The 20382-nt window shown below is 40.6% G+C and overlaps 2 protein-coding genes across 2 annotated transcripts; one reads left to right on the forward strand and one right to left on the reverse strand.

Moving 5' to 3' along the window:
- Positions 1-449: 449 nt before the first annotated feature.
- Positions 450-7904, forward strand: pde12 (phosphodiesterase 12). The gene is made up of 3 exons (XM_060910425.1): positions 450-1853; positions 6337-6415; positions 6507-7904. Exons 1-3 carry the CDS (start codon positions 618-620, stop codon positions 6944-6946), a joined length of 1755 nt encoding a protein of 584 aa, XP_060766408.1. The 5' UTR covers positions 450-617; the 3' UTR covers positions 6947-7904.
- On the reverse strand, positions 7166-18585 carry arf4a (ADP-ribosylation factor 4a). The gene is made up of 6 exons (XM_060910426.1): positions 18164-18585; positions 15536-15616; positions 14138-14247; positions 12536-12607; positions 11912-12037; positions 7166-8125 (listed from the first exon to the last, which is right to left on the reverse strand). The coding sequence occupies exons 1-6, from the start codon at positions 18228-18230 to the stop codon at positions 8039-8041; spliced, it is 543 nt and encodes a 180-aa protein (XP_060766409.1). The 5' UTR covers positions 18231-18585; the 3' UTR covers positions 7166-8038.
- Between the last annotated feature and the right edge of the window lie 1797 nt (positions 18586-20382).

The following is a 20382-nucleotide window of genomic DNA, read 5'->3' on the forward strand; positions in this document are numbered from 1 at the left end:
ACCCTTTACTTAAGTATTTGATAAGGGATGTTTGTCCCTCTTCGTTCCAATGAATAGAAACTGTACAAAGGTAGTTTAGTTAATTGTGTGCTTCAATCTTTGTCGCAACAGTTTGGGGAAGGAACACATATCAGTGTGGTGTCCAGTGTCCACATACTTTTGACCATACTGTAGTAGTATGTATATGTATGTATGTAGCATGGTGTTTGATAGCGCGCGCCACCTAACGGCAACGACGTTTCGCGACGCAAGTAAAAATTCTTGAAAAATTGTAATATTAAAAATGTTTCTGTAAAAAAAAATACTAATCCTGTAATTCATATGTGACATGCTTTAATAAACTGTAATGCCTTTTGGAGTGAATTTTACAAGCTCGCTATATGAATTGTCGAATCTGCGTATTTCTATTCGAAAATCTGATTTGTCGCGCCGGATGACGCAAATATTAAGCGACGCGTCCGGTCGCTTTGTAGCAATAGGATGAATCATAAATCGCTCTCTTTAGGACGCGTAAAGCCCGGTTATGGTTTGTAAAATATATTTATGTACTTATATAGGGTTCATTGAAGTGTTTGGGATACAACAACATTGTGCTGTCTTGAACTTTACACATCCTCATGTTAACGCGCACTATCTTTTCTAGACTATATCTGCGGTATGTTTCATTGCAGAAGAGAGTACTAGTAGGTGATCGTGGTTTAGTCAGACATTTTTGCAGCAGGATGGACCGCGCAGTTGTGCGCTGTGTGCCTTCAGAGCCCAAGCTGACCATTTCATTCACTGTGGCTGGCAGCTCCAGGCACATGCTGAGAGAGCAAACAGAGGAGCTGGGTAAAGTGTTAGCCCGGATATCTAACAGTGTCATCAAGGCGCTGAGTAAAGGGAAGAAGTCGAAGAAGAGCAAAACCGAGAACACGAGCTCGGATGTGGTTGAACCGGTGGTGCGGCTTTACTTTAACGGCGACTTGGTGCCTGAAGACGCGCTGAACCGTGACGCGTGGCAGGACGGCGCCGTTCTGCAGGTCGGAGACGCAAAATACAAAGTTGAACGCAATCCTCCGACTTTCATCACCGCACAGCTTCCTGCATCAGTCCTTGCCGGATTTCCGGTCTGCCCCAAACTGGAGATTGAATTCGGGGACATGAGGTGGTGTGTGTTTAAGTGGTACAAGGAAAGCTCTCCAAATGCGCACACACGAGGAGAAGAGGACTCCTGGGTGGAAGCAGGAAGCGACCGGGTCTTTACACCATCCAATATGGACGTAGGGTTGAGACTGAAGCTGAAATGCATGCCGGGAAACGAGTCCAGGCTCGGCCTTGCGGTGGAGCTGGTAACCTCAAGCTCAGTGGAGGCTGGTCCAGGGGTTTGCACGTTTGACAACAGACACTTGTACAGCCGCAAGGTCACGAATGACTCCACAATCAGGGTTGTGACCTACAACATCTTGGCAGACATCTACAGTCAAACCGAGCTCTCGAAAACAGTCCTGTACCCTTACTGCGCTCCATATGCGCTCGAACTCGACTACAGGCAAAACCTCATCAAGAAGGAGCTTTCGGGCTATAATGCAGACATCATCTGTCTCCAGGAGGTGGATAAAGGAGTTTTTAGTGATAGCCTGGCACCTGCACTGGATGCCTTTGGCATGGACGGGGTGTTCAAAGTGAAAGAAAAGCAGCACGAAGGACTGGCCACGTTTTATAGGAGATCGAAGTTCAAGTTGCTCTCCAGACATGATATCATGCTGAGCGAAGCCTTAGAAATGGACGCGCTTCATAGCGTACTCATGGAGAAACTGTCCACCAACCCAGTGCTGAAAGAGAAGGTGGTACAGAGAAGTACGACGCTGCAGGTATCACAAGTTCCAAACACTCACTGGTGGTCTTGGTCTATACAACACTGCCAGGCTTGAGCTTGGTTATAAAGGTTTAGCATGAGTTTGATGCTTTTCTGATTAGAATCAGAATCGTATTTATTGGCCAAGTATGTTGACACACGCAAGGAATTTGGTTCCGGCAGTTGGTGTCTCTCCGGTGATACAGGGGAGGGAAATGTGTGTGTATTTATTCTATCCTCATTCACTGGATATGAGCAATCACGTGCTCTGATTGGCTACTCTACTACTAGGATATCAGCTCATATACTATGAGTAGAGAAAAACAAAATGGCAGAGTTTTTTGCTGAACCAACCGAGGACGAAATAAAAACTACTTGAAAACAAAACCACAAAAAAGCAACAAAATATGGAATAAAATTATTTGATGGTAAGAACATTTTGTTTTTTATTTTTCAAGAATGATTGCATTTTTCACAAATTGCTACGGTCATTTTCCCGGTTTGTTTACGTTCTAAGTGGAAACTATTTCATCAGACGTTTTGTATGAAGTTTTTATTTATCGAATTTGCATGGGTGCAAGTTTTCCAGCATGTGCCGGAAGCTTCGTTTTTTTCGGTTCTGAAAAAAATCATTTTTCCAAATCGTGTAAATCCGTTGAGATTTTCGGGGGGGTATGGGGTGGCCCTCTCACTGTCTCACTCTCAGTGTATTAACGGGTTACCGCGGTACAGCCTTTGCACGAGACAAATCTTTTCATCTCGTCTTCGCCACAAACCTCATTCAATTTATACGCTGCTCACCGACGAGCGGTCCTGACTAGCCCGTTGTTTCACGGTGTTATACATGTGATATCGTGTTTCACACACGTAGCACGTTGTTTGACCAAATCAACACAGCTATTCCAGTGTATATATTGTAAAAAAGGTATTACAGCAAAAGCATATTAAAAATGGTTGTTTCAACATTTAAATTAGTAGTTGCTAGATGTTTTGAAATGTCAAGCCTTGTACTTGAAATATTATTTCAGATTAATTGATGAAATGTGTTAAACATTTGATGTGAATATGCAAATCATATAACTATTAATATGTTTGCATGAGAGACAACCATTTTAACTTGTAATTTAAATTTTTTTTCGAGCCCTAAGGGGGGCTCACCCCCCTTTGTAACCCCCCCTGCATGGCTGTGCCATGCACGTCTGACTTTGTCAGACTTTTTTCAGGTTTTTGAAAATTTTATACTTGCACCCATGAATTTGCAAAAAATAAAAATGCTCTGTTTCTCAAAATCCAGTGAATGTGGATAGAATAAAAGTTATTCCACTCAATCTCGTCATACATGGATTAAAGCCGACTCGATGCTACATGCCTCATCGGCTATCAGCTCATGTACAACTCAATTTCGTGGAAGAACTTAAATGTAAGATATGTAATATAAGAAAAATGTGTATATATGTAATGTACAATAGACATTACACTAAGATGCAATCTACAATAATATAACTATTATATACAATACACACAATATACAGGGTGTTTAAAATTTTTTTATATCATTTCACAACTTTGCCAGTTTTCGTTCAATTGACCTCAAATTTTAACGGCATGTGTGGGAACAGATCAAAATTTTATGTTTTTTGTTTTTATCTTTTTAGGTATAGAAATGCCATTCACTAGAAAAGAAAAGGCATTTCATGTCAGTCGAACAAGACTGACTGAGAATGTTTAGAGAATTCTCTCATTTTATGAGAGGATTCTCTAAACATGCACTAACTGCAATGCAGATTTGGACATGGCACAAAAAGTTCAAAGAGGAAGGCTGTCTGCGAGTCTGTGTCTCAGGCGGTGTGCATATTGAAAATGTGTGAAATCGTTCATGTAATTCACATACCTTTTGAATTTCTAATTCAAATTTTGAGGAATAAATCTTGCATTGCTCAACATTAAGCCTGTTCAGTTTCATTTGCCTCGACTATGTGGTTTCTGGGATATTTGCATCTCAAATGATAGAAAAAAAATTTTTAAACACCCTGTACAATACCTATATTATATACAATGTCCAATATCTTTTTAATGTTTCATCTATGCAGCTAATTTGGTAATCCTGATTTTTTTTTTAATACTTTGTATTGCATAAAAATCTTGCTTACCCAAGCTTTCAACTCTATCCAGAGTCTTCGTCAGGGGGAAATGACAATCACTTCGAGCATGCATTGCGCATGCCCAAAAGAATGCTTGTTTTCCCAAATCTCCTGAAGCTGGTACCGGCCCCCGTCTCGGTTCAGGGAGGGCTTGAGGGTTCTGATGCGGATGGCTTCTCGTACCAGTCCAGCTCCTGGTCTAGAATTTTCACACTGTCTAGCTGTATCCTTTTTTTTTTTTTTTTAAAGATTTTTTGGGGGCTTTTTTCACCTTCATTGGACAGGACAGTGCAGAGACAGGACAGGAAATGAGCGGTAGAGAGAGACGGGGAGGGACCGGGAAATGACCTCGGGTCGGAACCGAACCCGGGTCCCCGGACCCACGGCACGGCCACCTGAGCCACGACGCCCCCTGTCTAGCTGTATCCTGTGTCCCATGTGGTGTTTGTGTGAATATGTTGCGATACTTCCGATGATATCGAACTTGGGCATCTATGTACCATGTATCTGGTTCAAAGAGATCGTTCGGGTTCACCAACATAAGAAGCATTACACTTCTCCTTGTCACTCCCCTCACACTGAATGAGGTACACAGGTCCACATCGTTCACTACCCTACTCCTGCCAGTGAACGATGTGGACCTGTGTACCTCATTCAGTGTGAGGGGAGTGACAAGGAGAAGTGTAACGCTTCTTATGTTGGTGAAACCAAATGATCTCTTTGAACCAGATACATGGAACATAGACGCCCAAGTTTGATATCATCGAACATATTCACAAACACCACATGGGACACAGGATACAGCTAGACAGTGTGAAAATTCTAGACCAGGAGCCGGACTGGTACGAGAAGCCATCCACATCAGAACCTTCAAGCCCTCCCTGAACCGAGACGGGGGCCAGTACCAGCTTCAGGAGATTTGGGACAGTATTCTTTTGGGCATGCACAGTGCATGCTCGAAGTGATGTCATTTCCCCCTGACGAAGACTCCTGGATAGAGTTGAAAGCTTGGGTAAGCAAGCTTTTTATGCAGTACAAAGTATTCAAAAAATCACTTACGATTGTCTCATATCTTATATCTATTCTAAATATCTATATTATGCATAAATCTATCAATAATGTACAGTATACGTGATAAATATAGTAAAAAGAAGTGGGTTAAGTGGATCAGGGAAAATGCTAAGGAATGCTGAAACATTGGATAACCTGTCAATTTGATTACATTTATATTACAGGCGCTCTTATCCAGAGCGATGTACAACATACCCAGAGCAGCCTGGGGTTAGGTGCCTTGCTCAACGGCACTTCAGCCATTCTTGCTGGTCTAGGGAATCAAACTGGTGACCTTTTGGTCCCAAAGCTGCTTCCCTAACGCCATGACATGATTCATGCAAATCTTTCATCAGGGGGCACAGCATGCAAAACAAGTTGTGTTGCCACCACAACAGTCCACATGGTTCATTCCTGAGCTCATGTCTTTATAGAATTTCACATGTTCCATCAATGTAGATGTCACCTGAGTTCTCTGGTTTTCTCCCACCTCCTGAAAACATGCCAGGAGATGGGCTGACATTTCTCAGTTGCCTCTAGGTGTGACTGTCTGTCTGTGTCTCATCGCTGTTCTTAGGATATGTTCCAGATTTACTGCATAAATCCGTTGGTGATTAGATCACCTTCAGCTGTTAGAAGGTGCATGTTATTGCCCAGCTGTAGCTCTCAACAATTTGGGAAGGAACCGCTTTAGGATCTGATCAGCAGTGATCCTGTTTGGGTGGTGGATTATTCTCTGCAGTGTTTTTGTCATACAGGTGTATCAGGAGCAGCAGCTTCTTAAACAGTGTTTGTCCTGGGTTGAGAAAAAGTTCAACTAAAATATCTATCAATCAGAAACTGACGGTGAGGAACAGAAGAAGACTGTTAACCATTAACGCATACTTGTGCGCCTACTAGGTACACTTATACTCGCACCATGCAAACTACTCTGTCAGTGTCACTGCTGTCTGTCCTAAGAACGATCCACCACCCGAATAATAACTAACTGGTGCTTTCGGGGTAGAGGAACACATGGGTTGTAGTCAGTAAATACAAATTGCACCTGCAGTCAGTGGACAAGATAAACTGACAACGTATTTTCCCACACCTATAATCTCTTCATGACCTTTAAAGGCTTACTCCATCCTTGCAGCACTGTAGGTTTATGCTTTCCTTCACTGAGTGTTCAGAATGTCTAAATTATTCACCATCAGGATGTCAGTATTTCTGATATTACCTTTTCTCACCACGCTTTCAGGTATTTTTGTGACTGATGCTTAAAAAAAAAAAAAAGCTTGATAAACTTTCCTTCCCCCTTTTGGTAAGGTAACTGTTTTCCAGTCCATAAGTGATCCGTCAAAGATAGTGTGTGTTGGAAACACACATCTCTACTGGCACCCTAAAGGTAGGAAACCTTGGTGTTGAATTTGAATTTCTGTTCAGCTCAAACTGAGTGCATACCTTTTTAAAGAAATACTTTTCTTTTCTGCCCCAAGGAGCAAATGTTCGACTAATACAGATGGCTGTGGCCCTGAAGCACCTGAAAAAGGTCATCACGGAAGAACACGCGGGCACGCTGATATTCTGCGGCGACTTCAACAGCGCACCATCATCAGGACTCTTCCAGCTGCTTAGTCAGGGTTCAGTATCAGAGCAGCACAGTGACTGGGCATCTAATGGTTCTGAGGAGCTTCTTCAAATGGAGCTTCACTGCCCCTTTCAGTTGACTAGTGCGTGTGGCGTACCAGACTACACCAACTATGTAGGAGGCTTTAAAGGTTGTCTGGACTATATTTTCATGGAGCCACAGGCTCTGGAGGTAGAGCAGGTGATTCCTCTGCCCAGTCACCAGGAGGTCACTACATACCAGGCCCTTCCCAGCGTCTCTCACCCATCTGACCATATCGCTTTAGTCTGTGACCTCAAATGGAAATAAGCAACCTCAGCTTTCATTTTGCAAGCGAACGTCTACAGGCTTTAAATCTACAGGATCACAGTTCCTTCTTTAAATTTCTGATGTTACCACAATACAAGATGACCTGCTGTTTATCTAGCAATTTGTTTTGAATATGAAAAGTCCATAAATATCCTGAGTGCAGTATGAAAAATTCCAGCTTGATGTAATTTACTTGGAGTACACAGCCTTAAAACAAGGTTTATTTAAGTCACAATCATTTTATTTCAGTCTTTAATAGGAATTATTAATGAGCCATGGGGGGGAGGGCTGATATGATAGCAGATGACAGCTCAAACTGTTAACGGGAATATCAAAGCACTTCTTTGAAGGTGCGTGAGATTTTTTTTTATATATAAATCACACGCACATCTTGATACCTCATTTGGTCATTTTTCAATTTAGGTGAAGATTATATGAAAAGTCTCAAAGCAGGAAACGAGCATTTTTAAGGCAAGTGTAAATGCAGTTAAATGCTGGTTATATAGCAAGATGGTCCACTCAGGCATCATAGTTAGTAGGATGTATTAAGGCCAAATAAATCAGGTATTCAACTCAAAATTTATCTTTCATACAAAAACAAATCTCCCTCACGCACCCACCCACCACAGGAGTACATCATAATCTGTTTCTCAATTATACATATGGGTGTTACTGTAATTTGATCTAAAGTCATTTATTTATTGAAGGAAGCTGTTAAGATTAACATGCATGCAAAATTTAGATACATACAAATGGAATGAGAGCAAAAACGTTTGTATAAATATAAATATGTTCCCATGTTTGACAAAATACAAGCCTTTGGACAGGTTCTCATTCCCATCACAGGATGCGTTGACCTTCAGATTCTTGTGTATTTCAAATCAAACTAAAACAGGCATACAGTTACACACACCTTACTGAAAATAACTTATTCAGTCAACCCAATTCGGGGGGGGGGGGGAATTAAAAGTTGCCTCAGTGGCAAATTTGATAGCCATGAGCTAATATATACTTGAGTATATCCATTGTCTGTCAGTTGTGTGATCAGGTCTGTTGTTAAAACACCCCTTCACGTGAGCCAATTAATGTCGCTTAACGTTTGCTCAGCTGCTCAGAAAGCCAGTCCAGTCCTTCATACAAACCTGTTCCCTGAGTGGCGCAGGTCGCCTGAACGTACCACTGTTGGAACAGAAAAATAAATTCAAATATTATAGCAGGTTAATTACAAGGCAGTAGACTACATAGAGGTTATATCTCCTTCAGGGGTGTAACCACAATTCTCTAATAACACAGTATTAACACAGTGATTAACTGAAACATTGGGGGGGGCACAAAAAAAAAAAAAAGGTATGGTGCCGTGTGTACATGTGGTTACTGCTTTTAAATAAAATAGTATTCTGATCCCGTGTCCATACAGTAAATATAGCATATATACATGTTATCAATTATACTCGCCTCATCTCTTACAAGCATCAAGCTGTGAGCAGCATCAGGCCTTGTAGTATTTTGGTTACCGATTTTGTTCAAAATACAGTGCTGTGAACTCTTTTCAAAGTAGTAACAAAGCACTTGTTCATGAATAGTCTTAGAAGCATTATTTAGTATTAAAGAGCACATTTTGTTTCACAAGTGTAGTGTAAAGACTCAAATTTTAAAAAATTAAAGCGAATAGCAGAAGTTTGATATCGGCTTCTCAATATACAGTGGTGCTTGAAAGTTTGTGAACCCTTTAGAATTTTCTATATTTCTGCATAAATATGACCTAAAACATCATCAGATTTTCACACAAGTCCTAAAAGTAGATAAAGAGAACCCAGTTAAACAAATGAGACAAAAATATTATACTTGGCCATTTATTTATTGAGGAAAATGATCCAATATTACATATCTGTGAGTGGCAAAAGTATGTGAACCTTTGCTTTCAGTATCTGGTGTGACCCCCTTGTGCAGCAATAACTGCAAGTAAACATTTCCGGTAACTGTTGATCAGTCCTGCACACCGGCTTGGAGGAATTTTAGCCCATTCCTCCGTACAGAACAGCTTCAACTCTGGGATGTTGGTGGGTTTCCTCACATGAACTGCTCGCTTCAGGCCCTTCCACAACATTTCAATTGGATTAAGGTCAGGACTTTGACTTGGCCATTCCAAAACATTAACTTTATTCTTCTTTAACCATTCTTTGGTAGAATGACTTGTGTGCTTAGGGTCGTTGTCTTGCTACATGACCCACCTTCTCTTGAGATTCAGTTGATGGACAGATGTCCTGACATTTTCCTTTAGAATTCGCTGGTATAATTCAGAATTCATTGTTCCATCAATGATGGCAAGCCGTCCTGGCCCAGATGCAGCAAAACAGGCCCAAACCATGATACTACCACCACCATGTTTCACAGTTGAGATAAGGTTCTTATACTGGAATGCAGTCTTTTCCTTCTCCAAACATAACGCTTCTCATTTAAACCAAAAAGTTCTATTTTGGTCTCATCCGTCCACAAAAATTTTTCCAATAGCCTTCTGGCTTGTCCATGTGATCTTTAGCAAACTGCAGACGAGCAGCAGTGTTCTTTTTGGAGAGCAGTGGCTTTCTCCTTGCAACCCTGCCATGCACACCATTGTTGTTCAGTGTTCTCCTGATGGTAGACTCATGAACATTAGCCAATGTGAGAGAGGCCTTCAGTTGCTTAGAAGTTACCCTGGGGTCCTTAGTGACCTTGCCGACTATTACACGCCTTGCTCTTGGAGTGATCTTTGTTGGTCGACCACTCCTGGGGAGGGTAACAATGGTGTTGAATTTCCTCCATTTGTACACAATCTGTCTGACTGTGGATTGGTGGAGTCCAAACTCTTTAGAGATGGTTCTGTAACCTTTTCCAGCCTGATGAGCAACAGCAATGCCTTTTCTGAGGTCCTCAGAAATCTCCTTTGTTCATGCCATGATACACTTCCACAAACATGTGTTGTGAAGATCAGACTTTGATAGATCCCTGTTCTTTAAATAAAACAGGGTGCCCAGTCACACCTGATTGTCATCCCATTGATTGGAAACGCCTAACTCTAATCTCACCTTCAAATTAACTGCTAATCCTAGAGGTTCACATACTTTTGCCACTCACAGATATGTAATATTGGATCATTTTCCTCAATAAATAAATGACCAAGTATAATATTTTTGTCTCCTTTGTTTAACTGGGTTCTCTTTATCTACTTTTAGGACTTATGTGAAAATCTGATGATGTTTTAGGTCATATTTATGCAGAAATATAGAAAATTCTAAAGGGTTCACAAACTTTCAAGCACCACTGTATCTGCCAAAAAGCTTTTAAAAAAAAAAAACCCTTACAGGACCTTTCAGAAAGACCAAACAAAAGCTGTGATAATCAAAAGGTAAATTTTCTTAAAATAAACACCACTTACTTGATATCGAATCAGTAGCCTTGGTGAACCGATTATCTTCCAATACTACGAAGTTATAACAAGGTTTCTGGTTCTGATTGGTTCCGAAGTTTATCAAGAAATAGAACGGGTAATCGAACTTCTCTCTCCCTCTCATTATCTCTAGCCGCTTTATCCTGTTCTACAGGGTCGCAGGCAAGCTGGAGCCTATCCCAGCTGACTATGGGAGAAAGGCGGGGTACACCCTGGACAAGTCGCCAGGTCATCACAGGGCTGACACATAGACACACAACCATTCACATACTCATTCACACCTATGGTCAATTTAGAGTCACCAGTTAACCCAACCTGCATGTCTTTGGACTGTGGGGGAAACCGGAGCAAACCCACATGGACACAGGGAGAACATGCAAACTCCGCACAGAAAGGCCCTCGTCGGCCACGGGGCTCGAAAGTTTCGCTATTGTTACACTCATTCTTACAACACGATGACATCATGGCTTCGCCACTCGTTCTTGTGTACCTTTGATAACACAAGATCACAATTCGCCGTTCTGGTGATTGTAATGCTTATGTTCAGTGTGCTATTGTTACACTTATTCTTACAACATGATGACCTAGCTGTAGTTCAGCGACCCCATTTTACTGAACATGAACCATCATGGCTTCTGTAGCAGATCCCCTGGTGCTGCTTATCCAATCAAATAGCATTTATATCAACTATTTATCTGATGGCAGTTCATTGAGAAAGGAAGAGTTTTTCATAGATTTGCCCTCTCTGGTATAATTAGGGATAAATTTAGTTCATGTGTTTCAAGTCTTCATTTTTCTGTACAGCTGCTTTGCGACCATGTTGTTAAAAGCACTATACAAATAAACTGACTTGACTTAACCATAACCTCATGTTCAAACATTAAAACGTCAATGTTGGGGCCTTTCAAGTCAAGTTTATTTTTTATAGCACTTTTAACAATAGACATATTGTCGCAAAGCAGCTTTACAGAATCAGTCACATGACTTCCTTTTCCTGATCTTTCTAAGGGAGGAATTTCACGTAGCTAAAAACCTTCAAAAGAAAATTGCATCTGAATACCCCTGACCTATCGTCATTGTCGTCACTACCAAACCCAATCCAGGTTTGAGGTGAAACATGTTTGGTTGACTTGGCCAGAATTGCAGCGGTATGGCAGCCGGTTCCTTTCTGCACACACTCACTCATACACGCACCTATGGGCAATTTAGAGTAGCCAGTTAACCTAACTGCATGTCTTTAGACTGGGGGAAACCAGAGCACCTGGAGAGAACATGCAAACTCCACACAGAAAGGCACTGGGCTCGAACCTGGAACCTTCTTGCTGTGAGGCAACAGTTCTAACCACTACACCACAGTGCCTCTCCACGATCTATAATAGGTTTAAAATAAATATTCCTTCGCACCCAAGTGGTACAACAAAACGGTTTGCCCTATTGTCAAGATATCATGGGTTTGAATCCCAATCACAGCAACTGTCAGCATCTGAGAGTCCATTTATGCAGAAAAGGGCGGATAGCCTGTGTATATATACACTTACAGTTCTGCTCCTGAGCGTCTGCAGGCCGAGTTTGTCTGTCAGTTCACTGATAGCCATGGCATTAGGCAAATCTTGCTTGTTTGCAAACACCAGCAAAACTGCATCTCTGAGCTCATCCTCTTGAAGCTATTCCAGACATAAAAGGATGAGGTAGAATTAGAAAACAGTGACACAAGTGGGACACAAAAAGAAAAGTAAAAAGGGAACCTGCCAACAATTTTATCCCAAATTTAGCACCTTGTTGTTAAAATTCTACTGTTATTGCTACAAGCACTATACAAAAAAGGTTTTAATGAACTTCTGCAACATGCCAGTATATCCACTTCCAGCAGGACCAGAGTTCCATCACTGTTCTAGAGATATAAACAGATCTCTCTCTCTCTCTCTCTCTCTCTCTCCTAAGCATGATATTATACCATGTAAAAATTTAGATAATTACTTTCACGCCAAGTGAAATGAGTAAATAATATAAGCAAATGAGTTTGTCACATATGGCTGTAGTGTAAAGAACAGGATCTCTTTTAAATCGTACTGGAAAGTTAACACCGTGTGTAGAGTGTGAACACACAAAGGCCAAGAACAAAGTGGTTTGAATATTATGAAGTTTGGGTGTGTCTCACTAACCATCTTCTGCAGCTCTTCGGCAGCTTCCTGTGCACGCTCACGATCATTGCTATCTACCACAAAGATGAGACCCTGAAAGAACCGCATACACAGACGTGAATAAAATGAACTCACTTCCGTCACTCTCACTAATTTCTGTGCACACTTAGAAAATATCTGTGTATCCTTTTGTCAACGCATCTCTGACCAATGAATGAAGGACTTGTACATTCTCAACTGAACACACCACTCAGCCATGTGGATTTTTTTTTTAAACATTTTTTTCTAGTTGCGCATTGTGAATTCAACCAAAATAAACAGCAAACAAACCAGATGAATCAAATTGACCGATTCAGCATAAAAGTTGTGAAAGCGTCCATAAAAGGAGCAAAATCGTTGTTTATTCATATCCGTATCTTAGGCTATGTTCAGCCCATCAGTACAAATCCGTTTTTGTATATCTGATCTGAATCCAATCTTCCTGATTTACCCCTTTTCCACCAAATCAGTTCCAGGGCTGGTTCGGGGCCAGTGCTGGTGCTGGTTCACAACTCGTTCAACTTGCGAGCCAGCTAAGAACCAGTTTGCTTTTCCATAGCTCGCGGTGCTAAGGGGAGCCATGTCATTACGTCGCTGTATACATCAGTTACGTCGCTGTATACGTCAGTTACGTCGCTACGTTTGCATAAACCTTGGCGCAAATATCGAAGCAAAAACAACACGGAAGAAGCAGCAGCAACAACAATAATAATAATAATAATAATAATGGATGACTTCGCGTTTGTACAGCTGCTGCTTCTCGTCGCTTAAAAATGGCGATCTTTCGCGGTCTTGTTATTGTTGTTGGTCTTAACAACTCCGCCCCCTCCGCTGACGTAAGCGGTTCTTTCCTCTGGCCCAGTAGAGAGCTGGTGCTGGCCTAGAACCGTTTTTTCTGGCCCCAGAGCCAGTTCTTTGTCAGTGGAAACAGAAAACCCAGTTCCAAACTAAGCACTGGCCCCGAACCAGCCCTGGAACTGCTTTGGTGGAAAAGGGGCAATTGACTGTTCATATAATATACTGCAAGTGATCAGATCTGACGCGTGTGTCCCTGTGGCAATCCTCATTTTCTGTGTTATTCACATTGGTTGCTATTGTATTGACGTTGCACCCTTAAGTAGAAGTAGCTGATATAAACAAATCAAAATGGAGGGTAATGAAATGGGATAATTTACCACATGGTAATATGGAGTTTTAGAGACTTTATAGAGGTTTACTTCATACACCACCAAACGAGCATGTTTCATGTACGTGCGATGTAAACGTGAAGTATACGTGGTGTCAAAAACGTAAAAAGAACCACATGAAATCCGATCAGAGCAGTCGGACATAACCGGATTTGCAAAAATTTGTGATTTGTATTGTATTTCAAACCAATGTAATTTGAACCAGATTTGTAAAAACTGGATCTCTCGCACTCTCTTATACGACAAGTTAGCAGGGCTGAGTAATCAACCTTAATCACATATGTTCATGGAAGGACGATCAGTTCCCAGCATAATTGGTGCAGAGAGAGAAAGAGACACTATTCCGGACTGACAAAGACGCAATGTGTCTGTGGGTGCATTAGTGCGATCTGTTTACCTGTGTGTTCTGGAAGTAGTGCCTCCATAGAGGTCTGATCTTATCCTGGCCACCCACATCCCAAACAGTGAAACAAATGTTCTTGTACTCCACGGTTTCAACATTAAAGCCTGCATCAGAGACACAAACTTAGAAATTATCAAAAAAACTCAAACCAGATCAGACCAAATCAGAGTCAGGAAGCAACTGACATCAAATGAAAGGGAAAAACCAATATTAATTGTCTTGGTGAGGTTTTGGGCCACCAGCAGCTGCCAAAACAGCTCCAGTGCTCCTTGGCATCAATTCTACAAGTCTCTAGAATTGTACTAGAGCAATCAACACCATTAGTCATAAAAATGTTAGACAAGAACTCAAAAAAAAAAAAACCCTCTCATAATGGCGCTCATTTGGATAGAGATCTGGAGACTGTGAAGACCATGACGTATGATTTCTATCATTTTCTTCCTCATCAGCGAGCCCTTGTGCACTGCAGATGGGTGGGGCGGAGTCATCCTTTAAGAGATCATGCCTTCCAGGATCTAAATGTTTCATCATCAGATAAACGTGATGAAACAGAAGGACTTTGCATTGATTTGTAGTGACACATTTCTCTCAGCAGACAAGCTGATCCAAACCATGGCATTAATTAATTAATCAATCAACTAACTGCCTCTTTGAGTAAAGAGCATTATTAAACCATTGTTTTCATGCCATATAAAATCAGTTGGGCAGTAAAACAGCTTTACATTGAGCACGAGTAGAAGAAACACATTATTAAGGCGCTTGAAGCTGTAACTTGGGCCTCAGTGCTGGAGTCAAATTGCAAAGTAATTTATTAACAACTCCTGTTATGGACACAAAGGTTGTGCTCACTGCTGCATGTACTGCCTTTTGTTTGCAAGCGAGTATGTGATGAAAACGTGAACATTATAGTCTGCTTTCAGTCAACACTCAGTGATATGTGTAATTATATACTGATCAAAGGAAATATTTAAAGAAATTGAATTATATTCATTCACAAGGAGATGTCTTGATTGCTGTTTTAGGAATTTGTGCATGGGTGTGACATGGCAGCACACAGACTAGAAAAAGTGCTATGAATAATACAATGTGTTAGGACCAGGTAAGCTATCGATATAGTTCTGCACTGTTGATAATGCGTGATGGTGTGCTGATAACTTGGACACCATTTTTAATAAACTGGGCTTTTACTCAACAAACAGTGAACTCTAACTTTGGGAAGGTGTCAAAACACTTAATCCTGCAAATCTAACAGAAGAATTCACTTCATTCACACTGAATATTTAAAAAAAAAAAAAGGGTCAACAGTAGTCACTTTCCGAATAACTGCCTTAACTTACAACAAAAAAATATATAAACATGACTCATCGAAATGTAATCTACACTGAAACAAACCTATAGTTGGAATTGTCGTGACGATTTCACCAAGTTTAAGTTTGTAAAGGATTGTCGTTTTCCCGGCCGCATCAAGGCCAACTGCAAAAAAAGAAAAAAGCAGGAAACTTGCATCAGATAACACGAAAAATAATTAAACTTAGTCAAAAGACAGTTTTAACAGTAGTTTAAAGTCACAGGCTTATATGCATATTAACACTCTTGTTCTAATACACTGTCGTTTCCATAGTAACACCGTACACCATGACTTGTATGATGGATGCAGCACAAAATCGAATAATAAACAGATTTGTCAAACAAATGTGCCATTTTTTCGCAAATGAAAATATTTAATCAGTAACCTAGTCTAGTTTTCCCTACAGAGATGCTTATTTCGTATTTATGGAAAGAGTCTCCTGTGTCAGTGCTTTTTAATAGCAAGTTCGTGTCTTCAGGCCCAAGTCAGAGTTTGTGCTTCCTCTGTAATTTTTTTTTATAAGTTTTACTGGGAAATATACCACTTGTATTTTTCATACGAACTACATCCAGGACATGGAGAACCAAAACGATGACATATATCTCGACATTTCACTCGTGATGAACTGTTTTGATAAATGTAGGTACTTTTTTGTTTGTGAATGTGTCTATATAATAATTAATAAATAAATAGAAAAATTTTTTAAAATCACGCATTGGCTTGAAGATACGAAGTTTATCTTCATGTGTTGAAAATGTGCACTTTTCATACAAAATACATTGCGGATCTGAGTAACATTTAACAGTTATTCCATGAAATTGTGTCGGACATGAGGCACGTAACGCCGAGTCGGCGATAAGCCGTGTACAACGAGATTGAGTGGAATAACTGCTTTATTCTATCCACATTCACTGGATTTTAAGAAATAGAGCATTTTTATTTTTAAGCAAATTCGATAAATAAAAACTTTACACAAAACGTCTGACAAAATCATTTCCACTTAGAATGTAAACAAACTGGCGAAATGACAGTTTGTGCAATTTGTGAAAAATGCTATAATAATTCTGGGGGGGGGGGATACGTTCTTACCATCAAATACTTTTATTCTGTATTTTGCTGCTTTTTTTGTATTTCTGGGATTTTGTTTTTTCAAGTAGTTTTTATTTTGTCCCCGGTTGGTTCAGCAACACGCTCCGCCCTTTTGTTTTTCTCTACTCACTGTATATGAGCCGACAGCCTCGTACTAGAATAGCCAATCAGAGCATGCGATTGGTCATGTCCAGTGAATATGGATAAAATAACTCTCGATATTTCACTCCAATGATGTCGCAGGGCAGCACGGTGGTGTAGTGGTTAGCGCTGTCGCCTCACAGCAAGAAGGTCCGAGTTCGAGCCCCGTGGCCGGCGAGGGCCTTTCCGTGCGGAGTTTGCATGTTCTCCCCGTGTCCGCGTGGGTTTCCTCCGGGTGCTCCGGTTTCCCCCACAGTCCAAAGACATACAGGTTAGGTTAACTGGTGACTAAATTGACCGTAGGTGTGAATATGAGTGTGAATGGTTGTCTGTGTCTATGTGTCAGCCCTGTGATGACCTGGCGACTTGTCCAGGGTGTACCCCGCCTTTCGCCCGTAGTCAGCTGGGATAGGCTCCAGCTTGCCTGCGACCCTGTAGAACAGGATAAAGCGGCTACAGATAATGAGATGAGATGATGTCGCTCCCAGTGTTTTCCCACTGACTTGACCCGCGTTGTCAAAATGGCTAACCAAAATTCAAAATTAAAATTCTTTTGATTAACTTCTTGGGGTTTTTTTTGTGGCTGTGTCCATACAATATAAAGAACAATACAGGGTGACACGAAGATATAAAGTTAATCTTCTCATGTTGAAAAATACATCACTCATGATACACACACTCACCACTCGAAGATAAACTTCATATCTGCACACTACTGTGTAATATCCCTTTATCTCTATTTAATACATTTAATAAAGCTGTATATAATTTTTTTCTTAACTTAAATAGAAAAAAACAATAGGCTGTTGTAACTATAAACGGATAAAAAAAACCATGACGTTCATTAATACATTAAGAGTGTGTAATTACTGGTGGCAAGTTGCTGTGGTATAAGAAAAAAAAAACACTTTGGGATGTGCCTTATAGTTAAATAAATAATCATTCCCGGGTGGTAATATTAAGTCTGCTTTGTCTTGTCGTTGATTATTTTCCCTGAAACAGCATGCCTTTTAATGTTTTATTCCTTATACAATGATTAAGGTCTGAGGTAGGCAGTGTATTTATGTAACTGGTCTAACTACATATGTTAGCATCAACAAGAATTTTCAAAGGAGTGTAGAAAAGAATAAGTCAGTAATGAATGAATTAATTAATTAACAAAGTTCACAAACTAATATTTAAATGACTAGATAAATAAACAAAAGCATTATGAGATGTCTGTGGAGCTCAAATCAATTTGCATAAAGCATAGACTATTACGGTTTAGAAGGATAAAAAAAGGATTTTTTTAAAAAAGTGACGTTTCTGAATCATTTTATCTAGATTAAAAAAAAGTTTGCCGCTAATGCTATCGTTTAAAAAAGAAAAAAGCGTGCTAGCAAACCAGCTAACCGGCTAACTCCTGCCAACACACCACTACTCCAACTTGGTTTGTAACTCACCCATCAGAATTCGCATTTGTTTTTTCCCGAAAAGCCTCGAGAAGACGGTGGAAATGGTCAGCCCCATTTTAATTTCTTTTCCTCACAGAAAATTAAAGAGTGGTACGAAGTCGAAGTTTAGTTCGGAGATGTTTTCACAGAGCGGCTAACAGGCTAGCGGGGTCCAGTGCGCGCACACGCACTTACAAACACGCACGCGCAGGCACGCGCGCGCGCACACACAAACACAACACCGAGAAGGTCGCAGTTTTTCCTTCGAGCTCAAACACCGGAAATAAAACACCACTCCTGCTGCTTCTGCGCCCCCAAAATCATCAACAATATGGACGAAAGAAAGTCGCTCTTTCTGCGTCCAGAAAATAAAAAACTAGCGGTTTGGGGGGTGTTTTTTTAACACTGCAGCAGCTCCTCACACGTCACTGCTCCACTGCGGCCGTGATGACGTCACAACTGCCACATCACAAGAACAGGATCCGGCACGTGCTGCCGAGGAGTCAGAGCAAACACCACTCTACATTCACAAAATAATTACTCCGTTCATCTTATTTTCAGAAAACAATCACTCTTTTATTCAAATAACCTTCACCAATTAACTACTATTAGTTTGAATTAATTTCAAATTACAGCCCCAATTCCAAAAAAAGTACAAATTGTAAATAAAAACGGAATGCAATAATTTACAAATCTCAAAAACTGATATTGTATTCACAATAGAACATAGACAACATATCAAATGTCGAAAGTGAGACATTTTGAAATTTCATGCCAAATATTGGCTCATCTGAAATTTCATGACAGCAACACATCTCAAAAAAGTTGGGACGGGGCAGTAAGAGGCTGGAAAAGTTAAAGGTACAAAAAAGGAACAGCTGGAGGACCAACTCATTAGGTCAATTGGTAATAGGTCATTAACATGACTGGGTATAAAAAGAGCATCTTGGAGTGGCAGCGGCTCTCAGAAGTAAAGATGGGAAGAGGATCACCAATCCCCCTAATTCTGCACCGACAAATAGTGGAGCAATATCAGAAAGGAGTTCGACAGTGTAAAATTGCTAAGAGTTTGAACATATCATCATCTACAGTGCATAATATCAGCAAAAGATTCAGAGAATCTAGAAGAATCTCTGTGCGTAAGGGTCAAGGCCGGAAAACCATACTGGGTGCCCGTGATCTTCGGGCTCTTAGACGGCACCGCATCACATACAGGCACACTTCTGTATTGGAAATCACAAAATGGGCTCAGGAATATTTCCAGAGAACATTATCTGTGAACACAATTCACCATGCCATCCGCCGTTGCCAGCTGAAACTCTATAGTTCAAAGAAGAAGCCGTATCTAAACGTGATCCAGAAGCGCAGACGTCTTCTCTGGGCCAAGGCTCATTTAAAATGGACTGTGGCAAAGTGGAAAACTGTTCTGTGGTCAGACGAATCAAAATTTGAAGTTCTTTATGGAAATCAGGGACGCCGTGTCATTCGGACTAAAGAGGAGAAGGACGACCCAAGTTCAGAAGCCTGCATCTCTGATGGTATGGGGTTGCATTAGTGCATGTGGCACGGGCAGCTTACACATCTGGAAAGATACCATCAATGCTGAAAGGTCCAGGTTCTATAGCAACATATGCTCCCGTCCAGATGACGTCTCTTTCAGGGAAGACCTTGCATTTTCCAATATGACAATGCCAAACCACATACTGCATCAATTACAGCATCATGGCTGCGTAGAAGAAGGGTCCGGGTACTGAACTGGCCAGCCTGCACTCCAGATCTTTCACCCATAGAAAATATTTGGCGCATCATAAAACAGAAGATACGACAAAAAAGACCTGAGGCAGTTGAGCAACTAGAATCCTACATTAGACAAGAATGGGTTAACATTCCTATCCCTAAACTTGAGCAACTTGTCTCCTCAGTCCCCAGACGTTTACAGACTGTTGTAAAGAGAAAAGGGGATGTCTCACAGTGGTAAACATGGCCTTGTCCCAACTTTTTTGAGATGTGTTGTTGTCATGAAATTTAAAATCACCTAATTTTTCTCTTTAAATGATACATTTTCTCAGTTTAAACATTTGATATGTCATCTATGTTCTATTCTGAATAAAATATGGAATTTTGTAACTTCCACATCATTGCATTCTGTTTTTATTTACAATTTGTACTTTGTCCCAACTTTTTTGGAATCGGGGTTCTATATACAAAATAATTACCATCACCTATAC

Source organism: Neoarius graeffei, chromosome 26, assembly GCF_027579695.1.
Source record: "Neoarius graeffei isolate fNeoGra1 chromosome 26, fNeoGra1.pri, whole genome shotgun sequence".
Lineage (NCBI taxonomy): Eukaryota > Metazoa > Chordata > Actinopteri > Siluriformes > Ariidae > Neoarius > Neoarius graeffei.